Source organism: Telmatherina bonti (assembly GCF_933228915.1).
Source record: "Telmatherina bonti genome assembly, chromosome: 12".
NCBI classification, from domain to species: Eukaryota; Metazoa; Chordata; class Actinopteri; order Atheriniformes; family Telmatherinidae; genus Telmatherina; species Telmatherina bonti.
The window spans coordinates 33,979,920-34,007,684 of NC_136610.1; the positions used below are offsets into that span (position 1 = coordinate 33,979,920).

General features: G+C 40.4%; 1 protein-coding gene across 1 annotated transcript; it reads left to right on the forward strand.

Annotated features, from left to right (window-relative positions):
- The first annotated feature begins 1,777 nt into the window (after positions 1 to 1,777).
- rps6kal (ribosomal protein S6 kinase a, like) lies at positions 1,778 to 24,784 on the forward strand. The gene is made up of 22 exons (XM_079249711.1): positions 1,778 to 1,999; positions 4,824 to 4,883; positions 4,990 to 5,106; positions 5,198 to 5,279; positions 5,362 to 5,442; positions 5,581 to 5,660; positions 6,409 to 6,515; positions 10,053 to 10,090; positions 10,315 to 10,457; positions 10,544 to 10,614; positions 10,699 to 10,787; positions 10,962 to 11,026; positions 11,407 to 11,509; positions 11,665 to 11,789; positions 14,236 to 14,358; positions 14,985 to 15,074; positions 15,148 to 15,306; positions 15,412 to 15,573; positions 15,693 to 15,769; positions 15,863 to 15,980; positions 18,061 to 18,201; positions 23,709 to 24,784. The coding sequence occupies exons 1-22, from the start codon at positions 1,973 to 1,975 to the stop codon at positions 23,832 to 23,834; spliced, it is 2,184 nt and encodes a 727-aa protein (XP_079105837.1). The 5' UTR covers positions 1,778 to 1,972; the 3' UTR covers positions 23,835 to 24,784.
- Positions 24,785 to 27,765: the final 2,981 nt, after the last annotated feature.

Genomic DNA, 27,765 nt, shown 5'->3' on the forward strand with positions numbered 1-27,765 from the left:
TAAAGCAGCAAAATGACAGTCTGTCTTCTGTGTTGTTTTTTTTTCCTCATTGAAATCAAGAAAAATGACATGCAAAAAAAAAAAAAATGTTTTAAGCATTTATTTTGTTTTTAATCCACAAAAATGAGCAATATAGAAGAATTGTGAGAATCGCAATTTAAATCGAATCGGTACTCAAAAAATCGTAATCGTAATCTAATCCAATCGGGACAAAAGCGTATTGTCACAGCCCTACCACGTAGGACAGGCCTCTTCAAATGGCGGCCCACGGACCACATGCGGCCCAGAACCAACTTCTATGTGGTCCAGCTTATGTAAAAGAATAAAGATTTTAATCAAGAACCTTCAGTCATTCCTTCGCTAATTAAGTAGCCTACAACCCTACAGTTGTGCAGACCATGAATGCAACATTTGGTTGTCTAGCAATAATAAATATTGTGTTTTGAAGTTGTAAGAGTAGCGCTAGCAAGCATGTCGCTCTCTGTTCCAAAACGCAAAATTGACAACAAAACCGCAGATTTAACCCAGCCTGGACTGATAATTATCTGTTTATTTTTCCGTCACATTCAAGCGCCAAACCGATGTGTTTAATAAGCGATGAGAGTGTGTCGATTTTTAAAGATTATAATGCGAGGAGGCACCACATCGAGAAGTTTAGTTTGATATGACCTTTTTATGTTACAAGTTAGGAGAAAAATAGGTTCTGACAGGAATTTTCATTATTTTATTTTGTGCATTTGCCATGTGGGACTGAATTTAAAATAGAAAAATGAATAAACTACTTTTCAAAATGTAAATGTGTCTTTATTTATTTATTTTCACTGATTTATTTTACCTTACTTTATTTACTGTCTCTCATTTTTTTTATTTATTTTTTATTTTTTGAAACTCTGGCCCACCTGGACATCTAATTGAGTAGCCCTGATGTAGGGCATACACCAGCAGTTCGGACATGAAACAAAATGTACATAAAAGCCAGACAGTAACACCAGTGTCTAGTGGAATACTATTAATACCACTGGTTTAGAAATGTCATTTCACACTGTATCATTCACAATTTTCACAATTATGCGGTGAGGAAGGGGGCCCCTGGAACACTCTGGGCCCAGGGGCCTGTGCCCACTTGGGGCTCTTTTTAGGCCCAGGTGGGCCCCACGTAAGGACGACACCAGCAGTTCGGACATGAAACAAAATGTACATAAAAGCCAGATAGCTTGTTTATTTGTTTCTTTATTTGAGTTTGTACTTTAAAAGTAACAGTAGAACATTCATAAAAGAAAAAACGTAAGAGGAAAGGTTCAAATGATAGACAATATGAGTGAAAATAATATAAATTACAGTGCTGGGGAGATTGGAAACACTATCGAGAACATCACCATAATCTAAATACAAGAATAAATTAAGTAATTAATTAAACCAGAAAAAGGAAATACATACAATGAAGCATAAAAACAAAAACAACAACAAAGAAACAAGTGTCTAGTGGATTACTATTGGTACCACTGGTTTAGAAATGTCATTTCACACTGTATCATTCACAATTTTCACAATATGTGGTGGGGAAGGGGGGCCCCTGGAACACTCTGGGCCCCAGGGGCCTGTGCACTTTTAATCCGGCCCTGCTCCACGCCAACACATCCACTCTCTGCCTCCTCTTATCTGGAGATCTGCTGCTTTGGTTTGGACCGGGGAAATCCTTAACTGAATTGCGTCATAAATACGTCAATAAACTCTCATTCACTGACGGTCAGGTACCACAGTAGCCGCCATATTCGCATCTATGGCAGGATAGCGTATGGTCAAGTCAACAACATCAGCAACCGATCCCTGGATCCCGTCCTGATCGCGGTCCGCAGCCGAACATCAGAAGAACCGGACTTCCACAGTCAGGAGGGGGGGAAGACATGCAACGTGGAGAGGGGGTCTAGCCGGACTACGATGCCTTAGACTTGGAGAGGAATTCTGGCACAAGATGGAAGTAAACAGCGTTAGCAGTGAGGTGAGTTGAATTTTGCATGTCTATTCTCTTATTTTTGTTTTTTATTTGTGCTGTTTAGTTGGCCTTAGCCCCGCGAGGCGAGCGCGAGCTTATGTTCGCGTCACGACCTGCAGCACACCGCGATGCATGCTAACATGCTAGCTCATGCTAACAGCTGGTTAGATGTTTACTTTAGTTGCACTGACAGGGTTTTTATCAGCTTCACCGTTGTCTTTTCAGACTTTAACCATTACTTTTTATGCCACACACACTGAGCTTTTTATCCACTGACACAAGTGCTTTTTTCAGCTTTTTTATTGTTTAAATACATCTTCCAAGAGGAGTTTGCTTGATAGCTAGCTTAGCACTAGCATCTGTTAGCATGATAGCTGACAGCTTGCAGGTTTGAAACTTGAAGATAAGTTTTGATGCAACATTCAATGCCTACTTAATAAAGAGAACACAAGGTCCTTTTCTATATATAAGCGTATAGTAACGTAGTTACACATTTAAGCCAAGTTTAATGGTTTAAAGTTTAACACAACTGAGAGCAGCATTAGTAATGCTGTTAATAAAATAATTGCAGTTTGTAAACAAAGTAATAACTTACCCTTAGATATAATTTTAATATTATACTAATTATTAGCATCACAACATGATTACCTAAGTCGTATGTGAAGGTTTATAGACAGTAGACCACAGTTAGATATTACAATTTAACCTAAATGTCACTTGGGCTGTGAAGCAATGAAGCTAATGATATACAGATTAACCTCATCTACAGTGAGAAATTGTGAGCTAAATTACACTTAAGATATCATGGCAGCATTAATATAACATTATGGAACACATGTTAAAGTTTTAGATGCTGATTGACATGCGGTTGAGGGAATTTAGCCATGTCTAACAGTTCATCAGTGACTAATGACACAAGGCAAAAGGCTTGTATACATAATTTCATGCTAAAACCATGAGCAAAGTTAAGTGCTACTGGTTTTTTTGTTTTGTTTTGTTTTGGTTATGTTGTTTTGTTTTTCTTTTTTTGGAGGGTAAGTTTTATTTCTGAGAATCAGTGAGACACAAAAGAGGAAAAAAAAAACAGGTTACAAATGTGGCACATGAATTCACGTTAGTACAGAAATATAGGATAGAGTAACAAATTACCTTTTCAAATAAATAAAATTAAATAAATACTAACAGTCAATAAATACAAAAATAACATGGTCATGAGCAAGGCCTTTAGGAAAGAGTTGATGCAATCGCTGGAGTTAAACTGACAGTTTGCTTTAATGGTTATCTTGATGGTCAGAACTTGGAGTAGTGTGGAGCATCCTCACCAGCTCTCATGGAAAGAAACTCTCTTTAACACACATGTCATTCATGTGGACATTTGGGTCTCTTAAGGGATGCTTTTGACTACAGTTTCACCCCCCAAACTCTCCATCTTTTGGATTCTTTGCAGTATTTCACAGCTACAGCCCAAACTGTCTGTGTGTGGTTTAAATCCAAGTGATAGTTATGGTAACCCCCATCCTTTCCTTTCTGTGACCTCCTCACCTTACAAAGTGAACATTTCGCTTTGCAAATTCTGCTAAATGAACTGAGGGGTTTGGCTTTTGCAGAGATGTCAAATGATTATTCCTTAAGCTGTCTTTGTGAAAATACTGCAACACTGTAAACAGTTTTCCATCAGTTGCTCACTAATGACCGCACCTTTTGAAGACTATTTACCTTTCACACTTCTGCATTATTATATATCTGAATTTAAAATGACTGAATATATAGGTTTTCAAGACATTCTTTGATTTTTAGTTTTTGCAAAGGCTGAAAAAGGCTCATCTGGTTGTGCTGCAAGTGTAAGCTGCACTCTGATACAAGCCGCGATGAGCCACAGCAAAGGTGGGAGTGAAAGTGTATGTGTGAATTATGACACACACACACTCTGCCCTTGCTTTGGCCGGGCTGGATGTTAGTTTCAGAGATGCACAAAGGTTTTCCTTTTTTGTACTATATTCAGCATCTTAAAGGATGCAGAAGAGTTTACCTCGACTGATTTGGATGTTTATGTTGTTGATGTTTCTGTGGAGCAGTAGGATATAGGAAAGTGGTTTGTTGGCTTCTGTTCTGTGTATGTACACTAGTGTATGTTGGTGGCTCCACCCACTGAGTGGGCTTGCGTAGCGCTATGACTCATCCTCCCTCTTCAGAGCCTTGATGGAATTCAACACACAAACACACTGGACTGAATACACAATGCAGACTAAGCTTCACTTAACAACTGAAATGTTTGGAGTTTAATTTTAATTATGTTTTTTTTTTTTTTTTCAAAACAAAATATAATCACTGTGATTGATTCACTTAATAAAATGCTCATAAATCAGACTCTGAAATGTGACTGAGTAGACCAGAGCAACACTCTGTGGTCATTTGATGAAGAAAAGGATTTTATGACTACTGTTAGGAAAAGCTGTATAAGAACTAACCCGTTTTTTTTTTGGGGGGTTTTTTTTTTCCTCGATCCTGACTGTGACCAGCCAGACGTGTTATTTTCACACAGGCTGCAGATTAAGCTAGAATACTAATATTGTGGGGCTTTATGTGGACTGGATGAGAGCTGGACAGGATTAAAGTATGGACTCCATACTGTTTGTCAACAGATAGAGCTTCATTTGGAAAAGTGAGAGCGCATAGGACTCATCGATTTCATCTGTTGAATCTTCCGTCATGTATGTGGGCGTGTGGCAGCTGCAGTCAGAGCCCTGCTCAGCGAAAAACAAGCATGATTAAGCTTTCTAAAACTGTTTATTGTTGATTATTCTGATAAGATTTGTTGATCTGGCTCCAGATGAATGGACATCAGATCATGGATGAGCCCATGGAGGAGGGAGAGTCTTTCTCACACTGTGTAAGTACCACCGCCTCAAGATCGTTTTTGGTTTTTTGTCAGCGTCTTTATACGTAACATACCTGCCACGTTGCATGTCCATGTCACGCTGATGCTGCTTGTGTAGGACGAGGGGACGTATAAGGAGATTCCCATCACCCACCATGTGAAAGAGGGCTGTGAGAAAGCCGATCCATCTCAGTTTGAACTGCTTAAAGTCCTCGGTCAGGGCTCTTTTGGCAAGGTGAGGAAACTTGATGTACTAATTAAAAAAAAAACAAACAAAAAACACCTCCGTTCGCACAAGTCCTAACATCTCCCTCTCATCCACTCAGGTATTTCTTGTCAGGAAGATCATAGGTCCGGATGCTGGTCAATTATATGCAATGAAAGTACTAAAAAAGGCATCTTTGAAAGGTAATACTTTGTTCTTTATTTACTCTTGTCCAGTTTGTTCTGTTCCAAGTGTTGAATTTCTGTATCTGCTTGTCTTCTTCAGTCAGGGATAGAGTTCGCACTAAGATGGAAAGAGACATTTTAGTGGAAGTCAATCATCCCTTCATAGTGAAATTGCACTACGGTAAGAGACCGCACATGAGTGTGTGTAACCATATGGGACATTATGAGGATATTTAGTATGTTATTACACTGTTATTGCATCCATTATGCTGGAGTACAGTTAACCTGAGGGATAAATGATGTTTCTTTGCCTCCTCAGCCTTTCAGACAGAAGGGAAACTGTATTTAATACTGGACTTTCTCAGGGGAGGGGATGTATTCACTCGCTTATCCAAAGAGGTAAGCTCTATGTCTTATTATGCATTGAGCTTACACACACCTTCTTCTCTCATCTATTTAATGCTTTCTGAAAAGAGCAAAAGTACAGCAGGCCTTGTTTTTATGCAGAGTTTTGTTTTCTTTTTGTTTAACTCCAAGAGTCTCAGTCATGTTTTTCTGATGATCAGCATAACAGATGCTGCAGTTTTCATTCCTAAACCCAAAGGAATTGTTAAGATGACAGCTACAAATGGAACAGGTGCAAATTTAGTGTGAAATAATGTTTTATTCATTTTACAAGAGCCCAAGCACTGCCAAGCCATTTGTACCTTCTGGGTTTTTTTCTCTCTCTCGCTTTATTCAGATTATGAGTTGATTTCCTCACGGAAACAAGTTCTTTTCTTGGAATTTTTTTTATGTGCTTTAACATCATCAGATGCTTGGCATTTTAGAGGCTCAGATCAGCTGTTTTCACATGCATTCAGGGAGTTTAAACAAAGTGTGATTGTGCCTCAGACAGACCTTGTCTTGAAAGCGTGTCTCCCAACCAAAGCAGAAGCTGCTGGCAGTGTCAGATCAGCAGCTGGCTGAACTGTGTCTTTTGTTTGAAATGCTGTTATTGTGACATTAATAATATCTGTTTTCTTTGTTTGTGACAATGAAAGTTTCATATTGAAGTTGTCTTTTTTTGTTGTTTGTTTGTTTTTGTCTCTTTGATGTTGAATTTCTCTCCAGAGTTCAGAGAGTAAATTTGTCCAGTTCTTACTAGGTTATGTTTACAGAGGAAGATGTGAAATTCTACCTTGCAGAGCTGGCCCTGGCCCTCGACCACCTGCACAACCTGGGCATAGTTTACAGAGATCTCAAGCCGGAGAAGTACGACCCACAGACATCAACATCAGTCTTTCACACTTCTAATCTTTCCATCAGATATTCACAAATAACTTGCTAGTCTGCAGTTTATTTATATCAGTCTATCTCCATTTGTTCTTTAAAATGAGATTAAATGGGTAGCAGGGCTCCAGGCTGCAACACTGTTTTATGTTTTATGGGCAGTGCGGCAGGGTTTTACAACTACTCATATCAGCGCAGCTTTAAATACATTTTTAATCGTATAAATTGACTAAAAGACACAAGAATCAGTGTTTGTGTAAACAAGATTGTAGATCTAATTCCTTTTTTTTTTATCCTGTCCAGCATTGTAGGATGCAGAATGGTAGTCTGTGTGCCTTATTTAGCCAGGCAGATTTTCTCAACCAAAGGAGACGTGTATTATATATGACTGCCTTTGATTATCTGAATCTTTTTATTATTTTTATTGTAGTCATCAGACAGATGATCTAATTCCTATCTGTTGTTTCGGTAGTTTGCTGTTAGTCGAGCGCCACCTCGGTGTGAAAGAGGAAGTATTTCTCAATGTGGACAATTACAGAATTTATCAGCATAAATGGATTCAGTTGCTGGAGGTTTCCTTCCTGTTGAAAGGGAGTTTTTTCCTTCCCACTGTCGCCAGTGTGCTTGCTCAGGATGGGAGATTGAGTTGGACCCTCCAACTCAATCTGTTGGTTTCCTTACATAGTCTATTATGAATTGGCTTTCATTATGTTTTTTTTCTGTCTGTAAAGCGTCTTGACATGGCATTGCCGTGATTTGACGTTATATAAGTAAAGTTTAAATAAACTGAGTTGTTGGAAAATGGTGGTATTTGCTCAGATGTGGGCGCGATCCGTTTTCCGCACCAATCTCAGAGTTTTTCCACAATGCCTGACCCAAATGATCAAGTATTTTTACCGCTGCAGCTTCCTGTTTGTGAGACGTCGCCTTGACTGGGATGGCCTCAGTCTCCTCCCAGAAAGTCAGTGACAGCTATGAGACCAACAGAAACCTTAAAGATGTCCACAAAATGACGAAAATTTATCCTAACTGCGGGACTATTTTCTTCAATCCTGCTCCCACTGAAATCCTGACCATTCCCACCCAGTCCTGCTGCTTGGCTCATTCACTGGCCCATACATTAGACAAGTTGAGATGTAGTATTGTTTTATAACTGAAGAACAATTTAAAATATATATTTTAATAAAAATCTCTCAGCTTTTAATCTTAATATTCTTGTAAACTGAGACGAATAACACTAAGTTGTCTAAATATCTGCAGTTATTATATAAATAAAGAACAAAAAACACACCATGGATATACCCAACTGTCACCACACATGAACAGAAGATGAAGATAAATTTTAGGATGTTGCATCGTTTTTTTATTCTCTCTTTTCTTTAGTCTTATGTTCTCTAGCGTCTATCAACTCGCTGTTTATTCTTAGTCGCCCGCTCCCACCCAATACAACCTTAAAACTGCCTGCTCCTGCAAGGTTTGCGTGGTTCCTGGTGGATCCCAGTCCCACTGCAGGGCTCGGCTAAGTGGCTCTAGAGAAAATGAAGCTGGCTTTGTTTTATGCCATGTGTTTCATACAGGGAGGAAATTTGTCAGAAAACGACAGCAACCTCCGTCATACTCGCTCTGAGTGTCTGAGCTGCAGCTGGAGGCTGACAAATAAGTTTTTTTTTTAAGGAATATGGCAGAAAAGGGATGTTATGGCGCCATTTCATGTGGTTGAATCCCAGCCTGGACCCTTTTGCTGCACCTCCTCTGTTTTTTCAGAATGGCTTCTACAGCCATAATAATTATATCTTTAAGGACAAATTCACCACACGGTTAGACACATTCTTCCTGAAAAACACGAGGACATGGAGTAAAACACAGAATTAAGGGCCAAAAACAAGCTGAAAACACAGAATTTGGGGGAAAAAATGAAACGTAATCTGGTAAAGAAAATCATACAGATTTCATGGAGCCCGTGGTTAGGCTCGTTGGAACAAGGTGACATGTTGTATGTCACACAAACGCCACTCCACATTTGTTCTTTGGCTTTTTGTCAGATCCCCCCCCCCCAGTATTGGAGCATCTGAAAGAGTCGCTCTCGTGACTCATCTGGTGATGTCACTCTCTATGATGGCCAGTTAGTAGCATGCAGTCTGTAGACACACGTTTCCCACTTCAGAGTAGGCGCTAATAAAGTACCTGGTATCAGGTGGAAAATATACAAAGTCTAGTCAAGTCCAGCGGAGCAGGTACTAGCAGAAAAGGAACAGAAGAAGCCGACCATGAGTCTACAATCAGGCGATTTTTTTTTTTTTTTTTTTCTCTTCCCAAAATAGATAATCGTTTAGATCAAGGATGCCCAAATCTAGCAGGTTTTCCATGTTTCCCTGCTCAGCAGATTCAAATGAACTCATTAGCTGCCAAAGACAACTTTTGTAGTTCCTGTATTTGCGCGCTGTGTCTAGCTGCGCTGCTGTTTACCTGATCTTGTATGTGTGTTTATTCAGTTTTGTCTGACTACTTTGGTCAGGTTCAACTGGGACGCCAGTTCATTAAAGATAAATATACTTCTGATTCGGACTGTAATTAAAAGCAGATTGGGCCGGATGTGCATCATAAGCCTTCAAAATGTGCCCACCAAGCACACACCCAATGCGGTTGTGAGTGCACACCTTAACGTACGCACCCAGTCAAATCAGCCCCCCACATTCTGCAGTCCCGACAGATGAGCCAAAACGCTACAAAACTCACGGGGTTCACCGCTACAACAATGCCTTGCAGCCAATGAGTGAATATAATGTTATATATGTATATATAACTTAAAAAAAAACAAGCTGTTTTGAGCATCCGATTAATTTTAGGTCTCCTCTCACTCTGCAGTCCAGAATTTCTGATCGCACATCCAGGTGGAATCGGCTGGCGATCTTGTTTTGCTGATAAAAAGAGTCAGAAAAATGAGTTTCTAACTGCAGCAAGACGATGGAGATCAATTAACATAAAGGCACTGATGATCAGGACCAAATAAGCTTTCAAATTCAGCACATTTGAAACATTTGAGCAGAGCTTCCGTCAGTACGGAGAAGAGTAAAGTAGTAAAGTAGATTCAGCTTAGAGCTCCTAAAACGCTCCGTTAAGAGTACTTGTGCTTTTTATGGAAAAACTAAAAGAAAAATCTGCAGCTCTTCTCCTGCACGGGTCTAAAAAACCGATTTAAAGCTAAAGTGCAACGTCCTGTAAATCCAGTTTTTTGTTGTTATCCTTTAGTGCTGCATCATATTAAAGTCTGTCCTCAGGCGGGAATCTCACAGATTAAGGACTGAACTTTGCCATCAGCACATAATGTGGCTTTTAGTGGAGTACTCTGACATGTCATCTCTTGTGTCTCGCTGTCGACTTGAAGCCTTCAGAACTAGAATAAGATGCATATAAAAGAAGGGATTTATGCAGAAAACAAACACATAAGATTACATGAGAACTGTTTCTGCTGTAATGGATGTTAGAAGTTCACTTCTGCAAATCCTTCTTATCTTTCAGCATCTTACTAGATGAAGCTGGGCATATAAAGTTAACAGGTAGGCTTTCAGCTTCATGTTGACTCATCTTGAATCGGCACTTATAAAAGATGCACTGAAATGTGTCGCATTGCCTGCTTTCTGTGTTGTTTCGATGGCTTTTCTTTGCTCCATCGCTGTCCAGTCAGCTGTGCTTGTTTTTGAATATTCATGGTGCAACATCTAACATTCCTCACGGGATGAGTCTGACATTTCTAACCCTGCTGTGCCTTGTTTTTGGACAGACTTTGGCTTGAGTAAAGAGTCAGTAGATGCTGATAAGAAGGCTTATTCCTTCTGTGGTACGGTGGAGTATATGGCCCCTGAGGTGGTCAACAGGAGAGGACACACGCAGAGTGCAGACTGGTGGTCTCTGGGAGTACTTATGGTATGCAGACGTGTTTGTATTTGTGGCATTTCTCTTAGTCAGACATGACATTATTCATATGACTGTTTCTTTTCTTCCCACTTCAGTTTGAAATGTTAACAGGAACGTTACCGTTCCAAGGGAAAGACCGCAACGAGACCATGAACATGATTCTCAAGTGAGTCAGTGTGTGGTATGATTAGGACTTTTTTTTCCTGTTGCATATAATCACCTGTCTCCTTCTGCTCCTCTTCCCTGGCAGAGCAAAGCTGGGAATGCCCCAATTCCTCAGTTTGGAAGCCCAGAGTTTGCTCAGAATGCTGTTTAAACGCAACCCTGCCAATAGACTAGGTAAGAAAATGAGCCGTGTTGATCGTCATGCTGCACAAAGCTCTGAGCTAAAGCTTGGCTTCAAACTCCAGCAACGCCAGGACGACCGCCGAAGGGGAAGAATGTGTTGCTCCTCGGGAAACAATGACAACAAACCCGCCAGGTTAACTAAAGCAAAGTGGTTTGTGTCTTCAGGGGCCGGACCTGATGGCGTGGAGGAGATCAAGCGCCACGCGTTCTTTTCCACCATCGACTGGAATGTGAGCGCACACATATGCAGACCCACACATGACACACCAGCATAACTCCCCAGCTTCTGTTGAGGCTTCACACCTACCAAATGCTTGGCTTGATGGCTGGTGGCCATCAGTCCTGGCCACGGCAACTGTGTTAGTGTGTGTGTGTGGGAGTCTGGGCAGTGGTCCAGTTCTCACTGCGTGCACACTAATAGCCCTATGTGAGTGTTTAAGAGCCAGCAGGATGCTATTGGCTGGACTTAGCTGTAGATGGGATTGGAGGGGGTTAATCTGTAAGGAGGGGGGCTTGGCTTGTGTTGCACATGTTTGCACGCACCATGCAGCTCGCTGCAGGGCTTGATTTCTAATGTGTGTTTCCACGTGTTGGTGTGTATTTTCTTCAGAAATTGTACAGGAGGGAGCTTCAGCCCCCATTCAAGCCTGCAGCAGGTAAACCAGATGACACGTTCTGTTTCGACCCAGAGTTCACCGCGAAAACACCTAAAGGTACATCTCCACCTACACACACATGCTCTGCCCACAAGCAGCAGCCATGGAAACTGAAACTGAGCTCTGCACCTGCAAAATGTGTCAGGTTTTCTTTTTTTTTTTTTTTCTTGTATGAACTCTGTGTTTATATGATGAATTGCTTGTGTATTCAGACTCCCCAGGTATTCCACCCAGTGCAAATGCCCACCAGCTTTTCAAAGGGTTCAGTTTTGTTGCCCCGACCCCGATGGATGAGAACAAGAGCTCCCCGCTGCTCAGCATACTCCCCATAGTTCAGGTGAATATGAATAATCTGTACTCACAAGAGATTATTCCATTAATCACAAATGCTGCACAGAGCAGAAATTTGCTACAGAATGATACGGATTAAAGCATCCAGATTATTTTCACTGGACGAAACCCTCATCGGCAGTGAACAGAGGCGAGGTCAAAGCCCTGTTGCCACCCTTACAGCACCCAAAACAAAACACACATTTATCACATTACCTGCCTTCTGTTACGTTCTGACTCCAGTTTCCGCTCCGCCTCCGCACCGCTTGTTACTGGAGTCGCTCTTATGTTGAATGTGTTGTTAAAGAAACACCAGTTATGATCGTATGGCTTCAGCCACCCGAAAATCAGACATTTTTTACTCTCTTAGGGAGTTCAAAATGGAAAAACTCAAGTCCATCACAAATGCAGAGCTGAACACGCTGAATCTGTCATCGTCATAGTAACTTCTGAGTTGTATTACAGCTTAAAATGGATCCAAAATCCTTTTAGGTTAAATTTAACATCATCACATCATCTTTGAACTTTAGGGTTGTTTAGTGACTCTGCTCAGTCTTTTTACTTCATCAGGACGTTTCAGAAGGTGGACTGTTTTCTGTCCCTGATGTTTTTAGCGACGGTGATTTCACAGCTGCGTGTAGCAGCCACACGTTTAAATGGTGACAGGAGGACGCTGCAGGTTAGAACCCCTGATCAGGCATCCTGTCACATAAAAATAAAAATATTTCTTCTTTGCAACAGTTTAAATTTCGATAGCCGTCAGTAAAGTTTTGCTCTATGTGTGAATCTTCAGCTTTGAGGTGTTTTTACAGCCACTCTCTGCAAAAAAAAAAAAAATCAAATTACCGTATTTTTTCGGGCCAAAAGGCGCACTCGGTTATAAGCAGCGTAGTTAAGCAACTCGGTTGCAGGCGTCACCATAGCAACACGTTAATCAGCTGGTTCAGATCAGCTGACTTTGGACAGGTGAATAAAAGATACGCGCTGCAGCTTGACAACGGTTATTTAGTTTTTAAAAAGTACATTGAGGCCAACATAAAATAGTTCCTGTTTTCAGCATATTTAGCAAGTTTTGTAAGAAAGAAATAAACATTTGCTATAAAATGTTTACTGTTTGGATTTAACAGCTGGATCTGCGTATTAAAACTGTGGCATTAACGCCGCTGCACGCCGTGGTGTCGTAGACTCACAGTAAACCGGTACCGGTATGGTGAAGCCAAAGCACAGTGTGTACAGTTGTGCTCATATTTATTTATTCATGCCCTTTATTTATTCAAGAAGGAAAAAAAAAAGCTGCCTGTAAAATAAGCTGAAATTGACTAAAGTTATAATAAACAAAAATTTTATGAAAATCATTACGTTATATTCTAATTCTGGTATAGAAATAGAAATTTTTTTAAAAAAAAAAAAGCAAACAAATAAGATAATTTATTACATATTGCATCACTCATAAAGTAATATTTAGTTGAACAATCTTTTAATGTTTCCGCTCCAGTCAGGTGTTTTCTGTTCCTCTCAGTCAGACTTCTGCACCTGTTGACAGGTATTTTGTCCCACTGTTCAACAGAAAAGTCTCTAATTTGTCCAGGACACATTTGTTTGTTTGTTTTTTTTACTTTCTTCAACTGAATTAAATGAAAAACAGTGTCTTATATTTCTAAATTATATTTTTGCAAATGTTTAGTTATTGTTCCTTTTTGAAGTCTCCAGTTATTTGAGTGACTGTTGTAAATTCAGCCTTTTCTTTAATGAAAGGGGATGAAGACATATGAGAACTACTGTATTACTCCGCCAGGCTCCTGACAGCCGTAATGCGGCTTCGCAGCTCAAAGTCACACACAAACATTATGACAACTTTTTGAGCGCCGTGTACAACATAAAATCAACAAGCACAACCAGAATGAATTGTTACATAAGGCGCATCATCGATTTTTTTTCCGAGAATTTAAGGATTTTAAGTCCGGAAGATACGGTACTATTTAAACACATATTTACAACTTCAGATGACACATCTCTATATATACATGTAGGTATTTGTGATGCTGGAAAAATTCCATTATTGGTTCAACTGGTTGCTGGTGAAGGTTTTTATGTTTTTTAAACATGAATGTTTTGTCAAGAATCAGAGAAAAGAAGCCAAAACGTAAGCAACACAATGATTCTATCATGGCTGCCGTGTCCTCTGCAAAACAAATCTGTTAAACTGACTTCATGTCGTTGATTCCAACACAAACACAAATGGCTTTAAATCTGCGGCGGCAGCTTCACTGCTGTGGAGAAGCTCTGATGCGAAGTGAAGCAGAGCAGAGCCGCTGGTGAACCGTCCCGCCAGATGAAAACAATGTTTGGATTTGGCTTGTTAGGGACAGATGGTGACAGTCGCTTTGCTGGAGTTTATCCGTTTAATGTTACCAAATTCCTGATGACACTTAATGACTCGTGTCCTTTTCCAGATGCACGGGGGCTCAGCCAAGTTCTCCGATCTGTACGAGCTACAGGAGGACATCGGGGTCGGCTCTTACTCCATCTGCAAACGCTGTGTACACAGAGTTTCTGCCATGGACTATGCTGTGAAGGTAACGTCACCTTTTACTTACAGTTCTTAAAGCCTGAGTAGCAAAGTAGAGATTTGTCAGCATCCCAGTGCTCTGCGACCTGCTGAGTGGAATTAAACTGGAGTATTGTGTCTGTGCTTTTTCTGTTGCTGGTCCAAAACTGTGGAATGAGCTCCGCCTCCACATTAGACAAGCCTCCTCACTGTCCTTTTTTTAAAAACTCATCTTAAAACCTATTTTTATTCCTTGGCCTTTAACCCAACGTAAGACAGTTTCACTGTGCTTTAGTTCATTTTTATTATTGGTTTTAATTATTATTTATTCAGTCTGTTTTATTGTTTTTATTCCATATTTCTTGTTTGACCTGTTGTTTTGTTATGTTATTTATTTGCATTTGAACTGCTTTATTCTGTTTTTATTTTGGCCACTTTTTTTTTACAGCACTTTGTTTCAACTCTGGTTGTTTTAAAGGGCTTCATAAATAAAGTTGAGTTGTGTGTGTGTGTGTGTGTGTGTGTGCGTGTGTGAGACACACAGCTGTAACTGGGGTGTTCCTGTTGAATGTGGCCACCAGCAGAGGGCAGTGCAGGTTCAGAGTTTGTAAGAGTATGATGGAGCTTCTTCACCACGATCGTCTGTTTTCTCAGATTATAGACAAAAGTAAGAGGGACCCCTCTGAAGAGATCGAAATCCTGATGCGATACGGACAGCACCCCAACATCATCACTCTAAAAGATGTCAGTAAGATTGATCTGGAAGCTTTTTAGTGAAGTTTAGAGCACATAGAGACTGACCATGTGTGTGTTCCAGGTGTACGACGAGGGCAGGTACGTATACCTGGTAACGGAGCTGATGAAGGGAGGGGAGCTGCTGGATCGAATCCTCCGGCAGAAATTCTTTTCTGAAAGAGAGGCCAGTGCTGTGCTCTACACCATCACCAAGACTGTTGACTACCTCCACTGCCAAGGAGTGAGGAAGCCCTTCAACACACACACACACACACACACACACTAAAGATGGAGGGAAGTTCTAACACGTTCACTCACTTTTGTTTCTCCTTGTCCCTCTTCACAGGTGGTGCATCGAGACCTGAAGCCCAGCAACATCCTGTACATGGATGACTCTGGGAATCCCGACTCCATCAGGATCTGTGACTTTGGCTTCGCCAAGCAGCTTCGGGGAGGCAACGGCTTGCTGCTCACCCCCTGTTACACCGCCAACTTCGTGGCACCAGAGGTGGGACAGGAACCAGTGCGAGATGCGATTTTAAGCCTGCTTAGATGAATGTATGAAGAAGTGTAATGGGAGAAATAAGTATGACGATAAAGCTGATGAGTGTGTGTCTTATTGTCAAGGTACTAATGCGACAAGGTTATGATGCAGCTTGTGATATTTGGAGTCTTGGAGTTCTGTTGTACACCATGTTGGCAGGGTAAGTGTGTGTTTAGGATGATTAGAATGAGTTTAATCAGTAAGTGTGTGTGTGTTGTGTGAAACATCAGCTTCTCATCTTGATCTCTTTCAGGTACACACCGTTTGCTAACGGACCCAACGACACACCAGAGGAGATTCTTCTCCGGATAGGATCTGGAAAGTTCTCTTTAACGGGTGGCAACTGGGACACTGTATCAGACACCTCAAAGGTACACACACACACACACACACACATACACAGAAAAACAAGAGAAATTTTCAGCTGCACTGTTGTACAGTTGTGCTCATATGTATTCATCTCCTTTCATTAAAGAAAAGGCTGAATTTACAACAGTCACTCAAATAACTGGAGATTTTAAAAAAGGAACAATAACTAAACATTTGCAAAAGTATAATTTAGTAATATAAGACACTGTTTGTTCATTTAATAGAGTTTAAGAAAGGGGAAAAAAATTGGTCCTGGACAAATTAGAGCCTTTTCTGTTGAACAGTGGGACAAAATACCTGTCAACAGGTGCAGAAGTCTGACTGAGAGGAACAGAAAACACCTGACTGGAGCGGAAACATTAAAGCATTGTTCAACTAAATATTACTTTATGACTGATGTAATATGTAATATATTATCTTATTTGTTTGCTTTTTTTAAAAAAAAAAAATTATTTAACAAAAATTAGAAAATAATGTCATGATTTTCATAAAATATTTATTATTACTTTAGTCAATTTCATCTTATTTTACAGGCAGCTGTTTTTTTTTTTTTTTTAAAGGTGGAGTATGTAAGATTTTCAATATTTTCAAAATAAATTAAAAAATAACTACAATCATAATTAGATAGTTTTTTTTAAACATATAGGTTCCAGTCTGTCCATATTTGATGTGTTATTAAATTACAAGTTTAATTCATAACAAAGACCCTTCTTGAATGTTTGCCTACCAGTAAAAAAATGTGCTTTTTGTCATTTGTCATGAATTAAACTTGTAATTTAGTAACCCATCAAATATGGACAGACTGGAACCTACATGTTCAAAAAAACTAATTATGATTGTAGTTATTTTATTAGTTAATTTATTTTGAAAATTTTGAAAATCTTACATACTCTACCTTTAATGAAATTGGATGAATAAATATGAACATAACTGTATAATTAACCAACTATTCTTCATCCTTCAACACAGCCCGAGTCCTCATATATAAATGAAATGGAGCTTCTTTAACTAGTCTTTAGGAATAGTTTTCCAGGCTTTTTGAAGACTTTTCAAAGCTCCTCTCTGGCTTTTGGTTGCTTTTTGTTCAGTTCTCTGTCCATGTGATCCCATGGTGCTTTAATAGTGTTGAGGTCCATTTCTCTGGAGAAGCTCCATCCCTCCATCAGAACCTGTTGTCTCTGATTTTCAGTCCAGTTCTTGTGTCTTTTGACTCATCACGCTTTTATGTACCAAAGTAGCTGAAAGCGGGACTTTTTAACAGCCCTGTTATTTTGCTAGAGTGAGTTTAAGGTCAGTGTTTTAAGGCTTTATGAAAATAACTCTTAAAAAAGCCAAAAAGCATTTAGAAAAGTCTGGAAATTTCACTTCTCCCTGGAGGAAGTTATACGATGGGTGGATCATGGCTTATATATTGAATTTTCTTTGTTTTTTCTTAATCTTAAACAGTGATAGGGTGCACACACACCAGGGTAGTCCAGGGATCTTGGCCTGAGTGTGAGGAGAATTCATAAAAACTCTGCCTCTTCCTTTGCTTTGCTTTGCCTTCAGTTCTGGACGACATAATGCAGTTTAAACACCTGCTTGCTAGGGGCTACATTCCCCTTCACAACCCCTCTTTGATTGGACCAAACACAGAAATCCTTCCCCTTCAGCTGCCTTGCTCACCAGAAGTAAACAGTAGAGACACACCGAGCTTCTGCAGGTTTCTGTTTTCAAGTCTGTGTTGAAGCTAATGAGCAACAACGTGAGGCAGCGAGCGATCGCACATTAGGACGCGTTCTACGCCACTTCCTGTCATCGGTTCACCGGATGGTCCTTTATCTTTCACACTGGAAGTGATCCACAATGAGCTTCACCCCAAAGTCAACTGAAGCCCCCAGTTTGCTTCTTTTAAATGAGCATTGACTCGACTCCAGATGAGCCGTACTGTCCGTGGAAGTGGACCAGGGGAGACCCTCCCCCCCCTCTCATAACCTTTAAGTTTGCATTGGAAATAAAAAGCTTCTCATGTTTATAGCAGAGCACCAAAGGTTGAGTCGATTCCTTGAACATTCCTGACTGGATATGCTGTTGATGTTGCAGGATTTGCTGTCCCACATGCTCCATGTAGACCCTCACCAGCGATACACAGCAGAGCAGGTTCTCAAGCATTCCTGGATCACGTGCCGAGATGCACTACCACACTTCCAGCTCACACGCCACGACGCACCGCATCTTGTCAAGGTGAGTCTACACGCCGCATCCTGCTGACTGACAGAGACTTAAACACACGGAGGCGACTCTTAAGTAGATAAAGAATCTATTCACTTTTGTCCTGGAAAGTGACGCTAGGGCTGCTCGATTTATGACAAAAATTATAATCACGATTATTTTGACCTAAATTGAGACCTTGATTATTTAACACAATTATCCAGTATTTTTAAACAACTGCGCGTCATTTTGTTCTAGATTCTGTGTTGTGCATTATAACCGTCTAATGTACGGTTCCGAGTTGTTTAATCCGCTTTTACCGCTTATATAGGAACTATTTTACGTTGGCCTGGATGTACGTTTTATGCCAAACAACCGCTGTCAGGCTGCAGCGCGTTTCTCTCATTCACCTGTTAAAAGACGGCTGATCTGAACCAGCTGATTAACGCGTTGCTATGGTAACGCCCCGTAACGGAGGGATATTACAGCGTTTCACTCGCCGAACTACGTATAGGAAAATAATGCTGCCAGTTTCACTGACAATGGTATAAACTATGTTTAGGTGAACTTCCACAACCTACTGCAGTTATTCTACATTGACCTGCAGCCGGAGCCGACTGAGACTGGCCGCCTGGGAGTGCTTTAGGACGGGAGAGGCTCCCGCTGCTCCTTCCTTACAGTAACTGCAGAACAATATGTGCCTTCAAGTCAGTCGCCAAAACACCAGAAAAGTCTTTATGATCGTTGAAAACTCAGATCGTGATTGAGATTAAAATCCGATTAATCGCCCAGCCCTACTGGACTCTCATGGTGGCTGCAAAACATTCCTACGTCAGTTTTGTTTTGGTCTTTCAGACCTGATTTTCTTTGCTCTCTAGGAATAAGAGAGGCTGGCTACGGTGGCATTATTTTTGTATAAAAATAGTTGTTTGGCATAGTTCGGCGAGTCAAATCACTGTAATAGCCCTCCGTCAGAGCGCGTAACCGTAGCAACGCGTTAATCTTTCAACAGTTGGATGAGAGAAACGCGCTGTAGCCTGACAGCGGCTGTTTGGCATTAAAACCACATCCAGGCCAACATGAAATAGTTCGTATACTTCAGCATATTTATTTATTTTATTTTTTTCTTGTCCAGCTTTTAAGCAGGCAAAAGGGATTTTCTGGATGCTGTGTTCTGCTGGGCAAATTTACTTTGCCAAGGAAAGCATCATAGATATAATACTCCCCTTGATATTCTGGATTTTTATTTTATTTTTCAATTTATTTTACATAATTACATATCTAGCAAGTGTTGTAAAAAAGAAATACAAATTTGTTATAAAATGTTTCCTGTGTGGGACCATGATGGTAAAAGCGGATTAAACAACTCGGAACCGTACATTAGACGGTTATAATGCACAACATGGAGTCTAGAACACCGCAACGTGCAGCGTTGTTTAATCCTTACTTATATTATCTATTCAGTTTACATCAGTATTTGCACTTTGTCAAGACAAAGCTTCATGTTATTAGTTTGTTTTTGTAAAATTTGTGGAATCCTAAAGACATTTTTTTAAAAGTTTAATGTTAAATAAATTCATGTTGTTAAAGATAAAAGGATAATCATGCTAAATAATCAAGATCTCAATTTCATTCAAAATAGTTGTGATTATAATTTTTGCCATAATCGAGCAGCACTAGAGTCTAGAATATTTCTTCCTTCTGTGGAGACGTGAAAGATGCTATAACAAAGTGACATCTGGTTGGTTTGTCTATGTTTCCTTCATACGGCTCCTGCAGCTTGTTTTTATCATCAGAATAAATGTAAACGGCACCAATAAATGTGCAGAGGAGGTACTCTTTTTCAGCTTTACTGTTCAAAGTCGTGTTCGGTCCTCAGCGATGGACCCAGACTCAGGGATTTGTCTTTAGTTCGAGCGTTGAACGTTTGAAATGCTTAAAATGAAACTCTAAGAATCTGATAAGGTCTCGTTGAAGCTGCAGCTACCGGCAGGTGTGAGCTCTTTGTTGCTCTGAATAGTTCATTTCTTTGTTAACCAGGAGATGTGGCTTGATTAAAGTAATTAGATAAATTATTTCAAGGTTTTGTAATTAATTAATCTTAATAATAACATAATAATCGTGGCTCCAAAAAGCTCATTTTTAGGTTTGAATAGATTTTAGTGAATAGCTGAATCAGATAATTAGAACATAAAATGTCGTAAGCTTGAGCTCCAGTAATGTCTGGAAAAATGCAGAAAGTCTCCAAAAGCCTCCAGTAAAACTAGAAAAAGTCGATTTTTTTAAAGTGGAGTTGCTCGAGGATCTGAAACTTGCTAAATATAGCACCAAAGCAGCTAAACGGCAGAGCTCTGATGTGTGTATCACTGTAATTGTGCTCTCACAGATGTTCTGCTTTTTGAAAGTAAACTGTGGTTAAATGTATTAATTTTTTGCAATGAATTCGTGTTAATTACTGTGTTTAAGTTCCACCCTTAGTGTTAACACAGGGCCATAGTGAAAGACATCAGTGGATATCTTCCCTTCACTCTGAGCCATAGATGGATAGTAGCAACGTAGAACTACTTCACTCCTGTACTAAAGTAGTAAAATGTGGTATCTTTACTTTATTGAAGTATTACTTTTTCTCTCCTACTTCCACTTTTACTCCACTACATATTTTGGATCACTATGATACTTTTACTCTGATACGGTTTTATTGTGTTGCGTCGTTATTCATTACAACAGAAAAAAAGAAAGAAAAAAAAAAAAAAAGGTAATTTGTTTAAATCCATTATATTTGTCAGAGTGTGATGTCTGTCTCTATAGACAATCTCTGTACGCAAGTGCCTACGTTTCTGTTTAATGCCAGTTAAAAAAAATAAAACAAGTTTTCTGATTATGGTTGAGTGAAGAAAATATTAGCATATTATTGTCTTTATTAATCAGTCTCTAGCTGAATTGTGACAGTTTAAAAAAATACTAAAAATGCATTAATGTAATGTGAAACTGCTGCTGTAATGTCTGAGTTGTTTTCCTGAACAGGTTTCCTATATTCATGCTTTCCATGTAGTAACTGAGGTTTTACAGTTTTATGTGACATATTAGTTGTATTTCATGTTGTTCATCATACAGCAACCAAGTTGTCTCATTTTATTCATCTGTTCTTCATCATTTTAACCGGGTCCAGACTGCTTCCATATTATTGGTGTATTTGGACCTTTTTTCAGGCCTATTAGGCTTTATTTAGGCTTCACTCATTCTCGTTCTTCAGTCTGCTGGCGGGTTGATGTTGATTTCCCTCCCGTTTTGGGGTTTGTTAGCATTTAGCAACCAGCTTAGAGATGCATTACTGTCAACTAGTTGACTGGAGTGTGCTGAGGGATACACAGTCGACTCTGTAGAGATGCGCTCAGAGGTCTGATGGTATGATGCTCAGAGAAACTGCAGATAATCCCAACAGCTACCTATCAGACTCTGCAACAAGGGTGACAAACTCATTTTAGGTCAGGGGTCACATTCAGCACTATTTCATCTCAAATAACAATAAAAAAAATATAAACAACAAAAACTTCAGTTTTTCCTGTTTAGTCCAAAGAATTACTGTTATATACCGAGATGTTTAGATTTAATGAACTATTCTTTTAGAAAACATTTCCTAAGTTCAGTTTCAACTGAATATAAATCAGTTCACTTTATTGTCATTGCACATGATAAGATGTTAAGTTAAAATACTGATACATTAAACAAACTTAGCCCTGCGAGGGACTGGCGAGCTGTCCAGGATGTACCCTGCCTTTCGCCCAAAGACTGCTGGGATAGGCTCCAGCTTGCGACCCTTCATCGGACTAAGCGGTTGGGATGATGAATGAATGAATGAATAAACGGACTTAAAAATGGTCGGATAGGCTGTAATGTGTGAGGAACGACTCTGGGAGTTCAGGGATGCGACAGCTTTGGAATAAAAGCTGGTTTTCAGTCTGTTCCTGTTTACTTTTGTGCCTCCCTGGGGGTAGCCGTTCAGAAGGACGGTAACATGGTGGGAGGGGTCTCTGAGGATGCTGCTGGCTTTCCTGAGGCAGCATGTGTTGTGATCGCCCTCCAGATGGAGGAGAACGGATCCATTTTAGCAGTTTATGACCCTCTGCAGCGCCTTCCTCGGCCCTCTGCAGTGAAACGCCGTGGCTCAGCGCGACCTCTGCCAGGCGGGAGTAGAAGGACACGAACAGTTCCTTCCATCAGGTTGTTTTTACTGTGAATCCCGAGGAAACCTTCAGCAGTTCTGTGCTTTTAATTTACCAAGACGGCTCCTCCTTGACCTGAATCAGAGACCTTCTCCACCTCCACCGAATGTACGACAATGAGCTGAATGTCTGATTTCCTCCTCCTGAAGTCCATAACCAGCTCCTTCCACTTGGAGGTGTTCAGGATTAGATTGTTGTAGGAGCCTGTCCACCTCCTCATCTCCTGAGCAGAGTCCTGCAACAGTGGAGTCATCTGCTGACTTAATGATTGGGTTGTCCACATGGGTCGGGGGAGAACAGTTGTGGGTGTAGAGGTTGTGCAGGAGGGGGCTCAGCCCACAGCTGAGAAGATATGTGGTCCTACTCTGACCCCCCCCTGGGAGTCCTCTGTCAGGAAGTTGTAAATATTCTGCCTTAGTTTATCCATTCTACGTACACTAGAGCTGATAAATCACAACTGATCTAGAAAACATCGAATCACAGGCTTCTGTAAAATACAGTTTTCACTGTTCCTACTGGAGAAGCTATTTTTAATGTACATGTGTGGACATTTCTATATATGCATCGTTATTCTGGCCACCTGCACTGACTCGCCTCGTCATACAAGCGGAAGTCTGAGCTACATATCAGATCCATGTTTTGGAAACATCATTTAAAATAAATAAATAAAAAATACAACCTGTTGTTGACAAATTAAAGTCACAGTTTACCCTGTAAATTCATCCTGCAGGCCTGTTTCACCCTCTGGAGGTCCAGTTCTGGCCCCCAGGCTGTGTGTTTGACACCTTTGCTCCCTAGAGCGCAGTTAGCTTCTTAAATATTAAAGTTCATGACAGTAAAGTTAGGAAAAAAAACTGAAGCTTGTTTGGAAGTTTTGCACAAGAAAGTCTCCACAAAAACAAAACAGCGACAAAAAAAAAATCAGGAATAAAGCCACTAAAGCCAACGTGCACTTTAACAGATTTGCATAATTACAAAGCAAACATGAACAGTTCTGAAGCTGAAAGTGAGTCTCTTGATGTGCCGAAGCTTCTGCTGAATTTAAGCCCTTTTCCTGAGCCGCACAAACACATGAAGGTAAGCAGAAGCCGTGGTTCTTAGGTTTTCATCTTTGCTTTGGACAGACTGCTGTTTAATTTTGCTCTGTTGGCTGAACTCCAACCCTGTCGCTGCTCTGTAAATAGTAATTACCAGCCCCGTTTCAGCCAGTGTTTTCAGCCAAGCGGTCCCACGGCGGCGTGGTGGGCCCGAACGCCACGGCGACATGACTGAAAAACCAAAGAAAAACTAAATCTCAGTGTTCGTGTTGTCTTTCAGGGAGCCATGGCCGCAACTTATTCCGCGCTGAGTCAGAAGACCAGTCAGCCGGTGTTGGAGCCCGTCGCAGCATCCAGTTTAGCCCAGAGACGCAGCATGAAGAAACTCACCTCAACAGACATGTAGACGCACATCGAGTTGCGGCGTCGCTCCTGCAGACTCAAACATGCAAACACAAACACGCATGCACACACTCACACTCATCCTGGCCAGTCCAAACTACTGCCCCCCCCTTCTTCCTTTTTCGTTTTCTGTTTTCCAATATTTATTTGATACATCCAGCATCGACACTCGCACTCAAACCCGCTGACACACACACACACAGAACGAAGGTGCAATGCGAAGACGTGGGCCAAAGAAGAAGAAGAAGAAAAGCAGAGTCTCACATATCTGTTGCTGCTGGGGAGACAGACTTGTATTTATTTCCACAGCTTTCATATGCACTTACCCTCCTCGCCTTTCATTCTGTCTTCTCCATGTGGGGAAGAAACACCAGCTGATGTTCTCCTTCACTGTGATTGGCTGATTCAAAGCCGCTTTGGTAAACTGTGCCCCTCCCTCACCCACGGCTCTTCATCTTCTCTCTTCCATCATCATCCTCCTCCTCTTCAGTCATGTCTCCTTGTCATGTTTTACTTTCACTCTCTGGACTTTTTATTTTCTTCAAAGTGATCTTATGATTTATGTTGAAGGTGCTGGCAGGATGAAACTGACTGAGGTACACAGAAGACTTTTTTTTTTTCCTCTATAAGGCTTAAAAATGACAACAACAAAAGAGATTTAACGAGCCCCTCAGCATCAGAGTCATGTACCAGCACTTTTGGTAACATAAATGCATGTTTGGACAGAAGCTGTGCTCCTTTTCCCTTCAAGTTCCCTGTTTGACTCCTGTTACTTTGTGACGCTAACGGTGTTTTAAACAAACAAACAAAAAGAAATTACATAAGCTGCAAATGGATAAAAGAAACGCCAAGAATCTGAAGGTGAAGCGGTATGGTTGCGATACCAGAGTCTTGTTTGCAAAGTATACATACATATATATATATATAAATAAATAAATGATGTTTATGATGATGAAGAGCATGTGAGGGAGCTGTAGGGATTTCTCTGGGGGGGATGGGACGCAACCCGTCGAACCAGAGGCTGAATTAAAGAAAATATTTCCATGGATTTCTCTTCGAAAAGACATTGTGGAAATTGTATGATATTGTATTTATTTTGTTTTGATTTTTAAAATTCTATTTTTCTTTCAAGTTCTGTATATATTGACATTAAAGATCATTATTGACATGCAACCGCTGTTGTCCGTTCACTGCATTCAGCAGCAGTTTACACAGTGATTCAGTTCAATTCAGCTTTATGTGTACAGCGCCACTTAACAACAACGTTGTTGAGTTCAATCCAATCCCCGATCCTGAGCACACATGAGGCGACAGTGGGAAGGAAAACCTCCAGGAGAACTAGGATCAGGAAGGGCAGCCATCTGCCTCAACTGGTTGGGGTGGAGAGGACAGGATTTGAGCAGACCATAGACTGTATATACAGAGATGGGCGGAGCCTCCGTGACATCACCCGTAGGTTTCTGAAGAGCTGAATTGAAGCTCGGTGGGCGGTTCCTACCATCATCATCTGAGCAGCGTCATGTCGTCTCTCCCAGAAAATACAAATATGGGCAAAGAGGTGGAGCTGAGAGGGGGGCCGTGAGCGTCAAGGTGGATGATTGACATCGAGCAAACTCTGAGCTTTCTGTAGCTAAAAGCTAACCCGGAGATAACTGAGATAACCAGCTAACGGAGGTAAGCAGGCTAACGCTAAGTCACGTTGTTAACTGGCTAAAAACCGCAGTTTTTCTACATTCTTCTTACTTGAAGCGGGAGATCGGTACCTGTCAATCAAAAGGACACGTAAATATGCCGAACTTCGAGATTAAATTACTTTAAAACGGGCGAGTTAGGAAAAAAATGAAGGTAAACCTTGACCTATAAACCATTATAGGTTTTATTTTTCAATTTTAACTTTATAAAACAGTTACAATAATTAAAGATAAGGGAAAACAACAGAAGCACAGAGTGGCAGGTGAGTATATTAGTTATTTATTTCTGTTGTTGAATTTGTATAAAGTCCATTTTTTCCACAGCTTTTCACATTTTTGGAGCTGTAGCCTCATATGATATGTCAGCTTTTCCATCTGTTAGATTCTCTCCACTTGTTCTTTCCAATCCTTTGGGGTGGGGGGGTTGATGTTGTACCATCTCCAGGTAATTGCCTTTTGCCAAAAAAATCTTGATTAAATATTGGTTTATCTTTAAGGGGCAGTTGTTCAGACGTAATCTGATCTGATTCTGCTTATTGGATTGGATCAAATCTTGAAAATTAGTCGTTCAACACGGAAAGAAGAAATCTGAAATCGGATTGGATTATGTAATCCAATCCTAGTTTTGATCTGGATTAAAGCCTTCAGTCTGTTGTTCAGAACTTTCTGGGATCTGTTACATCCAATCAGTCCCTCAGAACGCCAAAGCTGCGTTTAGTGCCTCAACATGGGGCTCAGATGCATCATGAACAGAAAGGGACATTGATGTTTATTTAAAGATATTTTTAAAATATCCACAATGTTGTTAATGAGTTTGTTTATATTTGCTGTGACTCAGATGAGAGGCCATCAGGTTATATAAAGAACTGGATGTTTATGGTTTTTCCATGTTTCGTCTCAAAGTGAAAAATACTTAAAGTGTCTCCACATCGGCCCTTCTGCCTGTCGTCCTTCATATAGCTGCTAACACACTTTGTTCTAATTCCTGGTAATCTGGATTAAGTAATGAGGAAATCTGTGAATCTGGATCAAGGTGATCCAATCCACTGTTGCTTTGAAAAACCGACGGATTACAAGGGCCTGCATAGCAAACAATGGGATTTCCAAATCCAGATCATTCTGATCCAGATTAACTCTATTGAACAGAGGTGGCAGTGGCTCAGGTGGTGCAGCCGGTTGTCCAGTGACCTGGAGGTTGGTGGTTAGAGTCCTGCTCCCCTTTGTTTCAGCCCCAAAGGGGGACACAAGGGTTTTCTGAGGGCTGGTCCCAAGCCCGGATAAATGCAAAGGGTTGCATCAGGAAGGGCATCTGGCATAAAAGATGAAGGAAAGTGCAACCGTGCAAATAGGGCTTCTGTACCAACTTGATATTCAGACCAATTGTTTTACTCGACTGGTTTTACTGGCCCCCAGCTGACACAACAGGAGCGTGTTGTTGCAGAATCATCTTCTACTGGCTTTAAAAGATAAATTCCATGTGCGACTGGTCAGACAGAAGTGTTTACTGAACCTCCAGTTGGAATGGTTTACATCATTCACAATGGTAAATACTGAAACACGTGATGGAACTTCACAAATATGATAAAAAGTCTCTGTCTTTAGCGCGACCTGGCAACACCTGCGTCCAACTGGACAGCCCTCTGATTGCCTTAGATGTCCTCTACTCTTGGATTTATTGCTTGTGTTGTTCTCACTCTCATATGTAAGTCACTTTGGAAGCGTCTGCTAAATGACTGCAGAGTTAAGAAGAAGAATACTTAGTAAAATACAGTTGTGCTCATATTTATTCATACCCTTTCATTAAAGAAGAAAAGAAACAGCTGCCTGTAAAATAAACTGAAATTGACTAAAGTAATAATAAATAAAAAATCTTGTGAAAATCATGACATTATTTTCTAATTCTGGTTCAAAAGAAATATTTATTTTAAAAAGCAAACAAATAAGATCATTTATTACATATTACATCAGTCATAAAGTAATATTTAGTTAAACAATCCTTTAATGTTTCCGCTCCAGTCAGGTGTTTTCTGTTCCTCTCAGTCAGACTTCTGCACCTGTTGACAGGTATTTTGTCCCACTGTTCAACAGATAAGTGCTCTAATTTGTCCAGGACCAACAATTTGTTTTTTTTTTTTCTTTCTTCAACTCAATTAAATGAACAAACAGTGTCTTGTATTACTAAATTTCTATTTTTGCACATTTTTAGTTATTGTTCCTTTTTTAAGTCTCCAGTTATTTGAGTGA